General features: G+C 49.0%; 1 protein-coding gene across 11 annotated transcripts in view; it reads left to right on the top strand.

Annotated features, from left to right (window-relative positions):
- B3GALT5 (beta-1,3-galactosyltransferase 5) overlaps positions 1 to 13,444 on the top strand; it is an 88,832-nt gene extending 75,388 nt beyond the window's left edge. For 7 of the 11 annotated variants that reach the window (XM_077995740.1, XM_077995743.1, XM_077995741.1 and 4 more), the window contains 2 exons: positions 23 to 182; positions 813 to 13,444. In XM_077995740.1, coding sequence (XP_077851866.1) covers positions 813 to 1,748 — 936 coding nt within the window. In that variant the 5' untranslated portion in view covers positions 23 to 182 and the 3' untranslated portion in view covers positions 1,749 to 13,444. The remainder of the gene's footprint in view (positions 1 to 22; positions 183 to 812) is intronic. The other 4 variants (XM_001108171.5, XM_077995750.1, XM_077995749.1 and 1 more) reach the window with 1 other exon arrangement.
- Positions 13,445 to 17,081: the final 3,637 nt, after the last annotated feature.

Here is a 17,081-nt window from a genome sequence, read left to right as displayed (position 1 = left end):
ACACTCTTTTTTTTTTTTGTAGTGATTCCTGACATAATCATCATTTTTGGTAAACAAACCAACCCCATAACCTGATAATTGTGAAGCATTCTACACTGACAGTTCTTTGAAACAAATTTCCTCCTGGCATTTACACTGTGGCTTTAGCTTTCAAACCGGAGGGTCCTCTTACCCAGCAAAAAGTGAGTTATACGCTTTCTTAATGTTATAACATTACCACGGATGATCCTGAACTTGCCGAGGATAGCGGAGACGGGTGGGCAGAAGAGGAGAGAATCAGATCAGAGACTGTAAAAAGTAATGTAAAAAAAAATAATAATAATAATTCTGGCAGAGACGGAATTTGAAGGTACTTGTGCACATCAGAACCCTGGACTTGCTTTTTTTGGGGAGCAGGAATGCTGCTTAATTAGATCAGAGAAGAATGCAAGCGTGGTTTCCAGACCCGCAGCTTGTTTTGCTGCGCTTCATCATGGAGTCAGAGAACGGCAGAGCTGGGGGAGTGAGTGAGGGACCTGGTCCCATATCCCTACAGACAGGCAATCGGTGACTCCCATAGGTTAAGGGCTGCAGAGCTGGGACCAATGCCCAGAATCTCTGAGCTTTTTATCTTACAGCATGAAGTGACAGATGCTGGCAGATGTCAGACCTCTGTGCTTTACTGTTTAACCATGCAGCACCCGACTTCTGTATTCAGCGAGGTTCTAGAGTTTCCAAAACACGGGTCTCCTCTCCCACCTCAGCCTTCTAGCATGAAACTAGACACATCCTCATGCTTTTGAGGTCTAATCATTGGATTTTGTTCCTTTCAGATGGCTTGCCCGAAGATGAGATTGATGTATATTTGCCTTCTGGTTCTGGGGGCTCTTTGTTGGTATTTTAGCATGTACAATCTGAATCCTTTCAAAGAACAGTCCTTTACTTACAAGAAAGAGGACAGGCACTTCCTTAAGCTCCCAGATACAAACTGCAGTCAGACACCCCCCTTCCTTGTCCTGCTAGTGACCTCATCCCACAAACAGTTGGCTGAGCGCATGGCCATCCGGCAGACGTGGGGGAAAGAGAGAATGGTGAAGGGAAAGCAGCTGAAGACGTTCTTCCTCCTGGGGACCACCAGCAGCGCGGCAGAAACAAAAGAGGTGGACCAGGAGAGCCAGCGACACAACGACATTATCCAGAAGGATTTCCTAGACGTCTATTACAATTTGACCCTGAAGACCATGATGGGCATGGAATGGGTCCATCGCTTTTGTCCTCAGGCAGCATTTGTGATGAAAACAGACTCAGACATGTTCATCAATGTTGACTATCTGACCGAACTGCTTCTGAAGAAAAACAGAACCACCAGGTTTTTCACTGGCTTCTTGAAACTCAATGAGTTTCCCATCAGGCAACCATTCAGTAAGTGGTTTGTCAGCAAATCTGAATATCCGTGGGACAGGTACCCACCATTCTGCTCTGGCACTGCCTATGCGTTTTCTGGCGACGTGGCGAGTCAGGTGTACAATGTCTCCAACAGCGTCCCATACATTAAACTGGAAGACGTGTTTGTGGGGCTCTGCCTCGAAAGGCTGAACATCAGATTGGAGGAGCTCCACTCCCAGCAGACCTTTTTCCCAGAGGGCTTACGCTTCTCTGTGTGCCGCTTCAGGAGGATCGTGGCCTGCCACTTCGTCAAGCCCCAGGCTCTCCTGGACTACTGGCAGGCTCTAGAGAATTCCCAGAAGAAAGATTGTCCGCCTGTCTGAGAGGAGCCCAGAGGCACATCCAGACAAGTTTCAGATAACCTGTGGGGATAGTGTTTACAAGATTTTGGAAGAGGGGGTGGGACAGAGGATGCCGTTCTTTAGTGCTGAAATCCATGCCAGAATGTCGGTGTTCATGAAGCCACTGATTAGTTCCCACTTAGTGCTCCAGGCAATAATAGGCACCCTGTCTCTTGGGCACGCACAGTCTCTATACTAAGTGTTTGACGTACACCTGGATTTTCGCATTTCAGGGGTTAGTATCCTATGACACGATGGGTGTTACCATCCCAATTTTACAGGTAAGGAAACAGCAGCTGCGAGAGGTACAGGAACTTGTCCCAAGGCTCACAGCCAGTAGACATAGGAGCAGGAATGAAAATCGAGCACTTTCAGAATCTGGTGGGCAGCCCCTGACTTGAATCACTCCCGTGTGCTGCCTCCCTTAGGAGGGGACAGTGATGATGAGGTCTCCGAGCCGGCATCCTTCCGTCCCTATCCAGAGTCCCCTCCACCTCAGCTCCCAATCCTTGTGCTTTTTAGAGCTAAGCCTGGGATGACCAAATTCACCGCAGCTCCTTCATTCACGGGGCTGGACGTAGCTGGGACCGAGTCCATGTTACTGGCTCGGTACTCAACACAACCCAAGTTTCATCCCAGGAAATGTCCTCGCAGTGGATGCAGTTCACATGCTGAGGAACGCCCAGCTCTGGACAGAGTTCTTATAAATGTATAAATTAGGCTCAGAAACCACTGCAGTCTGACCTGCTGTACAGGCTGCCCACACTGCTGACCTCGCTGGTGAGCAGCATGTCACTTCTGAGCCATCTGCTGCTCTCTCGTTTCTTCACCCCAACTGTCCCTTGTTTTCGATCAATGGGGACCAGCCACTGCCCCAGGAGCACTTTAGGGCTCTCAGTTCAAACCAAAGGACAGTTGAACTCGGATATGTTTCATGCGGGATTCTGGGAGCTTTCTGGGAATTCAGCTGGAGTCAAGTCAAGATGCTCTCAAGGACCTTTCGGACACAGAGCCCCAAAGTGGACCCTGGTGAGGCAGGGGTGGTCCTGCCTCCACTTCCCAAGCCTGAGCCAAGCTCATCTTCACTGAATTTCTCATTTGGCCGAGTAACAACTGAACTTCGTGGTTTGGTGTTTAGCCTTCAGTTTATTCCGCTACCTCCCACCCAGAGGTTTGTGCGAGCCTGTTTTGCAGGGTTGTGTGAAACCAGGGCACTTCTTTGTAAGAGGCTTTGCCCATTCAGCCACGGTCATGTGACATGCAAAGTAATCTTGCTCCTAATTATAGAAATGATTTTTTTTTTTTTACTTTACCACACTTTACTTTGTACTCAGAGAAGAGGCCTCACATGGCTGTGTCACATATAAATGTTGGACTCAACTCCTACTTGAACTCAGGAAAAGTTACTTGCTGCAAAATGGTTTTGACCATGTTCAGTTGCAAAAGTCCGTCTGATATCCTATTTTGCATACCATTTCTTGTGTCTGGATTATGCTGCTGCTTTGTAGACGTGTTTCCTCATCCTGGCCGCTCTGAACGCACTGGGTCATGTTCAGAAAAGCCTCCTTCTCAGGTGGAAAAAATCAGGGACTGAGCTTGTCTTTTGAAGCCCAAATTTAAGAGCCACGCCCCTCGGTTCCATAGGATGGGCTGCCTCTCATTGTGAAGATGACTGTGCTTTGAGGGAGAAGTCGTCTGCCGAAGAAGACCAGGCAGTAGGCCTGGGTCTGTGTTTCATGGTCTGTCTTGTCAGGTGTGTGTCTGTGTGGCCACTGGTCTCAGTCGGCGAGGCCCGTCCAGCTGCTGCCTCTGTGTGACTGGCTTTGGGTCTGGTCTTCACAGCGTCGGCTCACAGCTCCAGGGACAAATGAGGACAGGTGTGGGCTCTGTCTCCTGCTTCTGTGTGTTCTTAAAGGATTTTCTCTGAGACCCATTGTTTTCCCCATTGTTTCCCCTCCCCTCCTGTCCCCTCCCCTCTTCTTTTCTTTTCTTTTTTTCTGACAGGGTCTTACCCTGTCACCCAGGCTGGAGTGTAGTGGCCTGATCTCGCTGCAGCCTTGAACTCAACGAGCCTCAAACAAGCCTCCTGCCTCAGCCAGTGTGTAGTTGGGATTACAGGTGTGTATTTCTTTACACAATGACTAATTCTTTTTCTTGAGGAAGACATTATTACATGAATCTAGAACTTGAAGGAACCTTAGAGCTCATTCAGTCCTGCCTCCTCTTTTATGTGAGATGCAAACGAGGCCCAGAGAGACCTAACAACTTGCCAGGACCTTCCCAGCTAGTTTGTTGCAGAAGGCGGGTTCCAGCTCAGCATGGATTTCATGGTGCTGTCTGTCTGGATGTGAGAGTGAGGAACGACGTGAAAGCGTGAATGAGGAGGCCAAGCGGTGCTTCCCCAGGAACACCCAGTGCTAGCTCCAGAATGGGACTGGAGAGGCCCAGGTTGGCCGGGCCGGGGCTTCACCGCAGGCACCCAGAGAGGAGGGATTCTGATGGGCAGATGCTGAGCTAGGGGCTGCATAGGTATTGCCTCATCTACATGCTGTCAATGAGTTTTCCGAGGGCAGGGACCCCCAGTTGCTCAGGTTTACAGATTAGGAAACTGAGGCAGAGAGAGAGGGCAAAAAACTCATTCGAGGTTACATAGGTGAAAAGTGGTAGAAACGGGGTGACCCTAAGCTGCCCTGTGGCCTCCCCAGCCACCTGCTGACGAACTGCAGGAGTTCATTGCATTGGCTGCTCCCACTGCCTCTCTGGGGCGCCTCCTCAGACTCCCCCAACCACACACACCTATCCCCCAGCCCCCAGACCCCTGTACTCTGCCTTCTCCTGTGACTGTGGCAGGAGCCGCTTGGCCCCCGTGGCGCCAGAACCCCTGCTATTGGACTGACTCCAGCTCTTCTTCCACAACTCCTGATGCAGCTCACTCTCGTCCTGCCACCTGCTGTCCCCTCTGCTGGATCATCCCATAAGCGCACAGACACACTGCCATTTCCCACCCAACCAGAAAAGACCATCACCTTCCCCAACCCCTTCCCTGACCCTCTTCCCCTCCCACTGCCCCATCCTGTTGCGTTTCTGGTGGAACCCCGCACGAGAGTTTTACTTGTCTGTTGCCTCATCCTAATCCTTCTCTTCTTTCCCAAATGCTGTCTCATCAGACTTTTGCACCCTCACTCCACCCAGATGGCCCTTCGCAGGCACCTACGACCTCCTGTGGCTGGGTCCTGTGGGCAGTTCTCGTCCTCATCCTGCTTGACATGGGGAGTCCTCATCACCAGCTTCTAGGACGCCGGGTGCTCTTGGTCTCCCTTCTCCTTGCTACCCGCCTTTTCCATCTCCTCTGCTTGCTCCTTCTCTTTGCTCTGACCGTGCCGTGCTGGAGGTTCCTGGGCTCTGCCTGGGGCCCCCTTTCTTCCCTGCTTATACCCAGTCCCCTGAGGGGCCCACCCTGTCTCATGGCTTTAAATATGTTGATGATGTTTCCATTTATCTCCCGTGTAGAACTCTTTCTTGCTCTTCAATCCACTGCCTACCTGATTTCCCATAGTGAACAAATCCAACACTGACCTTCTGATTAACTGCCCCACATCCACCCCATCTGCAGCCGTTCCCGTCTCAGGTAACGGCCACTCCATCTTCCTGCAGCTCAAGTGGGAAGCCCTGGAGCCATTCTGACTCCTCTCCCATCTGGTGCATCAGGAAAGACTGTGGGAACTACCTTCAAATTATCTCCAGGAGCCAGCTGCCTCCCGCCCCTCCACTGTGACCACCCTTGTCCAAGCCTGCATCACCTCTCACCTGCATTCGTGCAGCCACCTCCAGACCCTCCCCAGGCTTCCATCGCTGCATCCTTTAGTCTCTTCCCAGCAGCATCCAGAGTGATCCTTTCAAAATCTCACTTCTCTGCTCAAAACTGTGGTTTCCCATCGTCAGGGATATTAAGGATAAAAGCCACATGCTTCATACCATTGTCTGCCTGTGATTCCCTAATCGCATCCCTTTGCTCGCTCACTCTGGCCTGTTGTTTCTGAACAGCAGTCTGTTCCAGCCACAGTGGCCCCCTTACCCTTATCTGCCCATGCCCGTCGGCCTTGGTGCTGGCTGTCCTTTCTGCCGGAAGTGCCCTTTCCGCAGGTGCTCTCATGCCTTGCTCCTTTGCCTGGTTGACATCTGGTCAATGTCACCTTCTCAGTGAGGCCTACGCTGACCTCCCTGTAGGAAAATGCAACTCACCTCACTCCCATGCCCCATACCTTATATTGTTTTCCTTGCACTTACCAATTTCTAACAAAGCGTATAATATCTATTTATTATAACATATCTATATTTTATGGTTTATGTTTCAACCAACTTGAATGTAACCTTTGTGTGGGCCGCGGGTCTTTCTGTGTTTTCTTCACTGACGCACCTTGGATGCTTAGCATGGTCCCAGCACATAGTAGATGCTCAATAAACATTTGTTGCGTGGAACTGAATGTATCGGTATGGTAGGTGGTTTTTAGAAGGGAATGAGTGAACCAGGACTGAAAAAAAATCAAATATTTTTCAAAGCCAGCCAACACTGTGGTTTCATGTGAGTCAGTAAGTAGGAAATGGGTGCGACTCTGTGACCTGAAAACCAAGAAGTGCTCCACAGCCATGCTCTTCACCCCTTTTCTTCCAAAATGGAATACTTCACACAGTGTGGGGTGGACAGAATCACACGGCACAGTCTGTGTGCCTGTCCTCCAGCCTGATACCTGGCCGGTCCTGTCTCATCTATACTCTCATGCAAACTCTTATTTTTTGTTTTGTTTTGTTTGTTTTTGAGACAGAGTCTCACTCTGTCACCCAGGCTGGAGTGCAGCGGTGCAATCTTGGCTCACTGCAACCTCTGCCTCCCGGGTTCTTGTGCCTCAGCCTCCTGAGTAGCTAGGATTATAGGCATGTGCCACCAACCCACCTAATTTTTGTATTGTTAGTAGAGACGGGGTTTCACCATGTTGGCCAGGCTGGTCTTGAACTCCTGACCTCGGGTGATCTACCTGCCTCAGCCTCCCAGAGTGCTGGGATTATAGGTGTGTGCCACCACACCCAACCCTGTTTCAAGAATTTGTGCTACAGCTCAGCATTTAGCGGCAGTGGGAAGGCCAGACCTCCTGACTCTTCAGCCTGGTAGCATCCTCCATGCCTTAAAAAAAAAACCAAAACCCTAAATGTAGTTAATTTGTGCTCCTCTTCAAACACACCATTGTAACCACATAATACACTGTGTGAAAAGAGAGGAAAGAAAAATCCAAGTCAACAGTAACTTGCCAGGCCTTCTGTCCTTGAGCCCCATCTCTCGCATCCACCATGCTAACCTCGGCCAGGCCCCTGTCTGGATTCAGCCTGACTTGAGCCGCCTCCTCCTAACTAGTCCCACGGGCCTGGCCCTGCCACTTTCCAGTCTGTCCTTCACTTGACATTTAGAGTGATTTTTAAAAACAGCAAATCTGATTAGGAAACTCAGAGGCCCAGGGAAGCCAGTGACTTGCCCTCTGGCACCCTGTCCTGAGGGTAGAGCTTCCTGGCATAGGGTCAGTGAGCACCGAGGCCACCTCCCTGCAGGCTGCAGGAGGATGAGCATGGTCAAGAGCAGCAATTCTCGTTGCTTCAACTGTCGTTGCCTATTTAATGAGCTTCGCAGTGCCCTCAATTTGCTAAGTTAACTTTGGCCATGCCGTCCGTGAGAGGTCTGACTGGTGATTTCCAGCTCCCGCTGGGCACCGGGTGCTGCACCGGTTATCCCGAAAGACTGGCACGGAGGGCCCAGATGGCCTTGGAAAGCGAAATTAATTAATTTTCATGCGAGTTTTTGATCCTCTTGAGTGTGGTTATTTTTGTGCAAAAAATTATCCCGATGTTTACTTTGGTTTCAAAAGCAATTTATTAAAATTCCTTCCTAAGCTTTAAATTTCAGCTAACAAATATGAGAAGGGCCCCTGGGAATGGTAAGAATCAGGAAGCATTGTGTGTGTGTGCACACCCCAAGGCTGTGCAGCTACAATAGCTGGAAGTGCAGAATGTGGATTCTGTCCGCTGTCTTTACAGCTAGCCCTCTGCACCTGTAGAAACCGTACTGACATACAGCCTTGCAGAACCTCCAGCTTCCATGGTGGCAGGAGCCATGGAAAATAGAGACCCACCGGGTAAGGAGGTAACTGGGACACCAGGTTACTGCCTACCTGGCGAGGAAGCTGGGGAAAAGGGCCCATGGGATGATACTAATGGGGGAAGAGGAGACCTCACTTCCAGTGCTGGGCGACCCACTTAGGGAGGCCCCATTCCATTTACATCTCCACTGAAGCCTCCACCTCCGGGTTCAAGCCCTGGCTCTGCAATTTGCTAGCTGTGGACCCCAGGTGGTCATTCTCTCTGCACCTCAGTCTCCGCACCTCTGTAAAATGGGATGATAATAGTGTTCACCTCGGAAGGTTGTCAGAGGTGTGGAAGTTAAGATAATTCACACTGAGTTCTTGGCATGGCTGTGCGTAGCACTGGGTGCAAGCTGAAATGTGTGGGCTGCCATCGCGATGTTGTGTCTCATGGCCTGCAGTGGTTGCTTAGCAGCAACGGGTTTGCTTGGTTATTTCCTGATTTGGGGGAAATAGATCCAGAGACCAAGGTTCCATGTTATCCCCAGCACCGGGCTGACCCCAGGTACCAGAGAAGCCTCCACGGCCCCAGGCTGCAGAGGACCCAGGTTACAACTTGCTCAAGTAGACCCAGGGTCTAGGCTTATCCTAGTAAACTTTGGTACCAAGCCAGCCTTTGTGACCTGAGATTCCAACACCACCATTGCAGATCCAGGCTCTAAGCTAGCCTCTGCAAACTCAGGATATATATTCCACGTATCCCTGATCTGGGGGACAGGTCTGTATGTGGTTTGCAGAGTAACGATATGAAGAAGGTCTTGTTAAGACGGCGTGGTGTGGAGTGCCCAGGTGTGAAGTGGTTGTCTCAGTGGAAGTTGTAGCCTCCTCCTCCCCGTGACATCATCCTGACACGTGCTCAGTGTTAGACATTTTTCCCCTCCTGCTCTGAATCAGTGTGAGTGAGGTATGCACGCGGGAGGGACAAGCGTGCATGGCGCCCAGCTGTGGTGCGTTTAGAGCTCAGCCTCAGCCCTCCAGTGGGACCCTGGGCATACCCTTAACCCCCGGGCTCTGTTTGCTGGCGCAGGGCCTGCGCTCTGAAGTCCGGCTGCCTGGGTTTGAATTTTACCTTCCTCGCACAGTCCCGTGAGAGGCAAGTTACTTACCTTCTAATTGCCTTAGTTTTGTTATCTGAAGAATGGGACTATAGTAGTTCTCGCCTCGTGGTATGATCATGTGGGTTAAATGAGAGGATGAGTATAAATTGCCCAACATCCCATGGTAGGTGCTCAGTCAGTGCAGGTGCCTATGATTACAGTCAATGTTTGGGCTGTGAATTTTGGTGGATTCTGTGGTGGTGTGTACAGCACTCTCTATCAGTGTACCTGCTGGTGTCTGGTGATCTCTGTGCAAATCAAGACCTCTTCCAATTGTGTCTGTAGGGCTTTGTTTCAGCTCTTGTTCTTTTTCTTCATTTGAATCTTTCCTGGAACTCTTGGAGAAGTTCTTCTGTTCATGAGATGCTTCACAATCAGAGCACTGTGTTCTTGACTCTCTTAAATCAGAATATGTGAAAATCCAAACGAGGTACAAGAAGTTGGAGCTGGAAGATGCCTTAGAAATTATGTACAGTTTTTTTTTTATTTTTTTAAATTTTTAGATAAAACCTTCCTTTTACAGATAGGAAAACCAAAGCTCAGAAAAATGGAGTGACTTTGCTAAGTCCTTCAGTGAGTGGCACATCCAGGATTAAAAGCTGGCATCAGAAATCCCATGTCAGACATTCATTCTTTTATTTATTCATTGGTTGGGTGCTCAGTGCTTTGACTGGACATCCTGAATGAGGATCAAGCTGAGGTTTGAGGCCGTGGGTTTCGCATACAGAGCTTTCACTGGGTAAATACACAATGCTGAGAAGATTATCAGGGGCACCTGCTCCCTTGACAGCTGAATAAAGAAGCGTTCCAGTGCCTTCTCTGTGAGCATCATAAGCCATGTCCATCCATACCTGCTGTGTCACTGAAACCCCACAGAAGCCTCTGGAGGGCACCATTCTTAAAATTACGCCCCTGGATTTAAGAGGAGGAAACTGAGGGTCAGAGTGACTCAGCGACTTTCCTGGGGGCTGAGACATGGTGGAGACACAGCCCCTTGGCCTCCAAATGCTGCCTCCCACGAGCAGCCTTGCCTTTCTCCACTTGGCACAGTGGCGAGTCCTCCAATGTATCTGCTTTCACAGGAAGCTTGGGACCAGCCCTGCCCAAGGAGTGTGCCATCTGGCCCCTTTTCCTGTCTGCTGCCACGTTTTTTCCAAGTGTTGACATGAGTCTCAGTCTGCCCCTTCCTGGGCCTGTTTGATTTCCTGGGATTTGGTGCTTAGTTATCTGTGTCTTTCCCAAGAACCTCCTGTTTAGCTGGATCCCCTGACCTGTCCTGTCCTGGCCAGCCCTCTCTTGAGGTCACTCAAGTTTCCAGGTGGCAGCCCAAACAAATGTCTGGCTTCAGAAAATAAACTCTTCAGTCCAGCCCACTTTGCCTGTCTCCCTATCTAATGCCCTTGTAAAACAAGCCTGGGGGCTCCACACTCAGACTGTGTGTGTGTGTGTGTGTGTGTGTGTGTGTGTGTGTGTGTCTATGAGAGAGAGAGAGAGACAGACAGATCCATGGCTCTAATTAGAGATACCATGCTCAGTGGAAGCTGGTTCTGAACAATGTTAACTGCCCTGCCCTTGTTCATGAAGGGCAGTGAAAGAGCAAGGGGCAGTTTATTTCTACCTGGGCTGTAAAACAGCAGGCACCCCCACTGCCCTCCTCAGCTCTTGGGGTAGCAGGGTGGAGTTGAGGGCCTCACTCGTTTTCAGCTTTGCACAATCAGTCACACGTTTGTTATATGACAGCTATGTGCCACACACCCATGTTCAGTAAGGTGGAAGCCAGCTGCAGGCGGGGTCCACAGTTCCAGACATCTCTGAAGGATGTCACACCAACTTTCAGGCAGAACATTTAGAAAGAGTGAAAGTGAAAGAGATCAACCAGCCCATTGAGTGTCTATGTGTTTTTTACAAGCAAGAACTGGGGAGGCAATAGTATTTAGAATCCTTGATACACTATTATTACACTTGATAATTCTTTTAGTTCCAAAAGAAAAAAAAAAGCCAGGCTTTGGTGACTCTCATGGGCCCTCCATGCCAAGAGTCTGTGACTCTGTGGTAGATTAAATAATTAACGAGCCTGATTTAATATAACAGCTGCCATGCACCCTCATTTTAAAAACAGTTGAGACAGTGTTTACATTTTCTCCATGTTCTCCATTTGGAAATGTCTTAGTTTGCTTTGTGTCGCTGTAGCAGAATACCACAGACTGGGCAATTAATAGACAATAGAAATTAATCTGGCTCATAGTTCTAGATGCCAGGAAGTCCAAGAGCTTGGCACTGGCCTCTGGTGAGGGCGTTCGTGCCGTGTCATGGTGGGTGGGAGGGCAAAAGAGCAAAACTTGCTTTGATAAAATCACTCTTGCAATAACTGACGTTCCTCTGATGATAACATTAATAAGTCATGACAGCAGAACCCTCCTGACCCAGCCACCTCATAAAAGGTTCCACCTTTCAACGCTGTTGCATGGGGGATTAAGTTTCCTTACTCAAGCACTTTGGGGGACACTTTCAAACCATAGCAGGAAGTATTTGCTTTCTCGTAACATTTTAAAAAATAATTTTCAGCATTTGTTATATCAGAACGGACATGATAGCAATTTCCATAGCTGTGTCTCTCCTGGCAGATTTTTAAAGTTCTTCCAGCCTGATTCCTCTCTCTGTTTGGGTCTCTGGCATGGTGCCTGCTGGAGAGTAGATACTTGATAATTATCTATTGGGTTCTAAGGGGATCTCTCAAAGGTGGTATTCAGGTACCCACAAGGCAACTCCCATCACAAGAAAGAATGGTGGCCTGGGAGTGAGCTGTAAGGTTCCTTTGAACACCAATTCCTGAAGCCTCTTTTATTCATTATTGTTGGGACTTGTTTTTATTTCTGTTTCGTTCTGCATAACCCCAGAATCTGTATGTGAATACTAGGAAACATTATCATGGGCTGAGGTGTATTTGAAGTAAACTCTTAACTATGTCTCTGGGATACGAAAGGTGCTTACATTCTCTGTTGGGAATGTAGAGAGAAGGAGTTGCAGCGTGTGGCCCCTGGGGACATAGAGGCATGAGTTTCTGTCTGTTTTCCTGCTGTTGAAATCTGAGTGCTAGGAATGGACCTCTTGCTCTCAGATTGGTCTTGAAGCTGAAGGGAACCTGTCCACCCTCCGCACAGGGCAAAGAGCCACGCCAAAAGGAGGAAGTTGGATTGCATCGTGGCACCTGCCAATCGGAAGACTGACAAACAAAAAAATAGTTTTTAGTTAATTTAAAAAATGATCTTCCTACTTATCAGACACAATCACTTTTAAATACGAGCAGAAAAATGAACTCCATAGCCAAATGCAACGTTTTGTGTCACACTGTTTCACATCATCTCTTCTACCTCCATTCACTGGTCAAAGAAACGCAGAGTTGAGTTGGCCAGTGTGGCATGGACACAGCCAGGCTCAGACACACCCACCAGTGAAGCCAGTGTGAGGTCTGTTGGCTCAGGGGTCCAGTCCTTTGGTCTCCGAAGAGGTAAGCCAAAGACATAGTGATACTAGGTTGATTTCTGCTCCAGAAGGTATCAGATGGGAAATAGGTGACTTGTTTTACCTGGTCAAATAAGACGTCAGTAAAATCTACCGTGACTGGAAATTACTTAATGCAACCGGAGGAGACTTTGTGGTCAAATTTTGCTTTTCCTAAAAAATACGAAATTAAATTTACATGTCACTGAATGATATCTGAAACTGTCATTTCCTTGTATGTTAGGGGGATCTGCTAGACTCTTATGTCATCATGTTTTGGAAATGGGTATATGTACTTAATATTGGTTAAAAATCATTTATTTTTAACAAAAATTAAATTATGAAAATAATGCACTTAACTGGGTGAGTTTTAGGTTGTCGATTGATGTGATAATTCATTCTTACTGAAAATTTGGCAAGGTATGGTTTGAATCGGACAATCCTTTTGTTTTTACATTGATGTTTTCTATATTTATTTTGTACCTGGAAAAATATTTTTAAAAATTTATTTTGATTTTATATGTGTAGAAAAATACACTGAACAATGTTGAGATGCTTATTTTTGTAAGAGATGGGTACTTGTTCCCCTTGGATTTCGGAAGCAAAGCAATGGGACCCTATGCTTCAGAGTCTTAATGGGGTGGGGCAGTGTCCATTGAGGTGTCCTGTTGGGAATGACAAGTCCAGGGCGGATTATGAGGCAGGCATCCTTTGGAGTTTTTCTTCTCTCAGGTATATTTTAACTAAATCTATCATTTAACTTGAAGAAATCAAGTCTTGTGAATTGATACGATTGTACTTCTAGAGTCTTTGATGATAACTTGTCTTTGCGGTACAGATTGGCTCCTCGATCTTTCAGAGTTTCATTTAAATGGAAATAAAGGTCTGAAACCGATGTATGTTTCTGACTTCATCATGCGTGGGTCACCGTTCCTGTAGTACTGCAGGCCTGGAAATCTGCCCACGGACGCTTCTGGCAGGCTGCATCCAGGGCCTGCTCAGAAATGAATCTGGAGTTGGAGGCGGCAGGGAGGGAGTGGTGCAGCACTATGTGTGGGGAAGTGGTGGATCCTGAAGGTGGGCGGGGGGTGGTGCAGCTTCAGAGGATGAGGGTACCTCCTGCTCCCTCCCCACCAGCTGGCCTTGCCATCCACCTGTGGCAAGGTGGGGGCTGCCCCTGGCCCTGGGCCCTGGGTCCTTTCTCACTGGCTGCTCCCTCCTCCGGGACTCCATGCCCACCATCATCTCCTTTCCCCCAATGGCCACTCCTCCCTTCTAGAACTTTCCTCAGCATACAAGCCTGCTCTCTCAAAGATGACTTGCTGGACTTTCCTCTTTTCTAGTAGTGCCTCTTTCTCTTTTTTCCCTTAAGGCTAAAGCTCCTCCCAAGAGTGGCCTTCCCCTCCACTGCCACTTCAGTCCCCCTCTCCTTTCCCCCACCATGGCCCTGAAATAGCTCTGGGGGCCCCACAGCGCTTGGGCTGGGTCAGCACCATGTCACCCTGGGTGCTTGCCTGGCCAGGCCTTGGCAGCACCTGGCACTGGAGCCTGCCCTGCTCCCTCCTGCACCCTCCTGGCTCCAGGACATCTCAACCTGCAGCCTTTCCTCCCCTCCCAGCAGCTCCCTTCACTCTTTTTGGCTCACTCTACCTCCTCGTCCCGCCCTCCCATGGTGGAGGCCCCCGGCTGAGACCCCAGGTCTCCCACTTGCCATAGCACTGCCTCCCAGTCAGAGCACCTGTCTCTGCATGTGTTTGTTTGTCTAAGGGCTGGGGAAACAGAACACAAGCCATCCAGCTGAAAAGAAACACAACAGGAGTTTCTCTTCCCGTAGTCCTGGAGGCCAAATGTCCAAAATCAAGGTGTCAGCAGGGCTGGCTCCTCCTGAGGCCTCTCCCCTTGGGGTGTGGATGGTGCCTTCCTCCTGTCTCTGTACATGGCCTCTCCTTTGTGTGTTTCTGTCTCCGTTTCCTTTTATATTTTATAAGGACACCAGTCACATTGGATCTGGGCCCATCCTCTTGACCTCATTTTAACTCGATTACAATCTCTTTAGAGACCCTACTGGAGGTTGGTACATCAGCAGATGAATTTTTTTGACAGGGGTCACAATTCAACCTGTAACATCATGAGTTTCAATTCCATCTCTATGTCGATGGCTCCCAAATATGAGCCATGACCTCTGACCTTTCACTGAACCCCAAACCCAGATATCCCACTTCCTGTTCAGCAGCATCACTTTGATGTAAAATGGGCAAAGCTGAACTCTCACTTTTCCCCTTCAGACCGGCCTCTCTGCTATCTCCGTATTTCTGCTGCCAATGCCTCGTGCTCAGGAGGTCGCCTTGCCTCCTGTCTTTCCTGCACATCCTGCAGCAGCAGGTCCCGAGCCGCCTCCGGGGGAGAAGAGCCTAAATCGGGCCATTTTCACTGCCCCCAGCTCCCCACCCAGGTGGCCGTCATCCCTCACCTGCACTTCCGCAGGAGTCTCCCAGTGAGCCTCCCTGAGCGTTCTCTGACTCGTGTGTGGCCTGATCTGCACGGAGTGGTCTCTGAAATGCATGAATCAGATCACGGACCACTGCTGCTCATCATTCTACAAGTTTTTATTTACCTTCAATGTGACCGTGAGGTCCTTACCGTGACTCGCAAGATTACCTCTGGCTCCTGAATGCCCCTGTAACTCCCCACCATACCCTGCCTTTCACCCCTGGGCCAGCACACAGCGGCCCTTATGCTTTCCTCCAGCCAGCCCAACCCCTCCAGCCCCGTCACTGTTGTGTGTTTCCCCAGGACCTTCCCATGGGTGCCTCTCATGCCATAACAGGGCACCACAGACGAGGCGGCTTCAACAACAGACCTCAGTTCTCTCCCGGTCCTGGAGGCTGGAGTCCCAGATCAAGCTGTCACAGGGGTGGTTCCTCCTGAGACCCCTCTCCTGGGCTTGCAGATGGCATCTTCCCCCTGTGTCCTCATGGGGCCGTCCTTCTTTGTCTGTGTCCTCATCTCCTCTCCTTACAAGGACACCTACCCGTCTTGATAGGGTCAAGGCCCAACCTGACGACCTCATTTTACCTTGATTACTACTTTAAATGCCATGTGTCCAAATACAGTCACATTCTGAGGTGCTGGGGTCAGGACTTCAACATATGGATCTTGGGGGAATGCAATTCCTCTCCTAACAGCCCCCCTCCTCTGTGAGTACTTCTTGTACCCCCCCTTGTTTGTTCCTTCAGTGTGCTCTATTTTCTTCATGTCACTCATCCCTGCCCACGTTTTACTGGACACTTACGCATCTCTTGTCTCTCCCTGTGGACTGTAAGCTCCATGAGTGCAAACACTGCCTTCCTGTCTACACTCCATGGCATCTACACAGCGTTTACAGCGGTGCCTCCCACCCAGCAATCCGTTTTTCTGAACAAGTGGATGAGCTTGTGGTTTGAAGGACTTGAGTCTGAGAGTGTTTGACTTTAGGAGCTGGAGTGTAGGTCTGTGACTGCACTGGCGAGGACTACCTGGTGGAGGGGCTGCTGAGTGGGCTCCAGCCAGGAAGGGTGTGAGGAAAGACAGCAGCGGTACCTGCCTCCTGTCACACAGTGTCTTGGAAGAATGAATGTGGGGACATGTTTCATTTCATGCCATTTGAATAGCTACTAGAATTATCCCCACTTTACAACAGACACAAGTGGCCGGCATTCGATTATTAAGAAAGCCAAAGGAGAAATAAACCATGACATCAACCATTCCCTCTACATGGCCTAATGACTTTCTCTAGCCACACAAGCATAATGATTGAACAAAGAAATGCTCTCTCATTGTCATGAGGTCCTTATTTGATTGTGCTATCCTATGAGAACCATCAGGTAGATACAGGAAGGAATTGCTTTGGCAGAAAACCACGAGAACAATGCACTTATGACTGTCTTTAGGATTCTAGGTAATTGCGGTTTATATGTTCAGACTTACGCCTCTGAACCATGACGAAACATTCTTTTCGTCAGGCATCCGTGGCCAGGAACATTGTCCCTGGCAGGCCTCTCCCAGCTCTCGGATCACAGATGTGTCTGTTTGTTTTCTGGTTGTTTGAATGTATTTATTCTATGGTTGTTTGAACAGTGCTGTGGCCCTGCAGGCTTTTTTCGGGCTCTGTTCTTTGTCAGTGCAGATGGAGACTGGAACGCAACAATTAGATTCCTTTCAGTGATGAGAACCTGGCAGTGCCTCACTTAAGAGAATATTTCTATTAGTGCTTTTAGCAGCGGTGCTTTGGGTAATGCTTGCTCATCTCAGGAAAGAAAGAAGAGTGTCAGACAGGGGAGGGACCCTGGAGATCCCCTGGCCCAACCTTTCTATTGTACAGAGGATGAAAGGCACTCACAGCTGCCTTGTCCACAAGAAATGGCATCAGAAACAAGGCCTTCCTACTCATGTCTGTAATTTTAGCTGTTTCTGGATATTGAATGCCACAATAAATAATAGTGCATAAGATGTTACATTGAAAAACAAAACCTTGGCCAGGCACGGTGGCTCAC

This window comes from Macaca mulatta, chromosome 3 (assembly GCF_049350105.2).
Source record: "Macaca mulatta isolate MMU2019108-1 chromosome 3, T2T-MMU8v2.0, whole genome shotgun sequence".
NCBI lineage: Eukaryota > Metazoa > Chordata > Mammalia > Primates > Cercopithecidae > Macaca > Macaca mulatta.
Note: the sequence above shows the minus strand (reverse complement) of the source record. Positions and strands in the feature narration are given on the sequence as shown.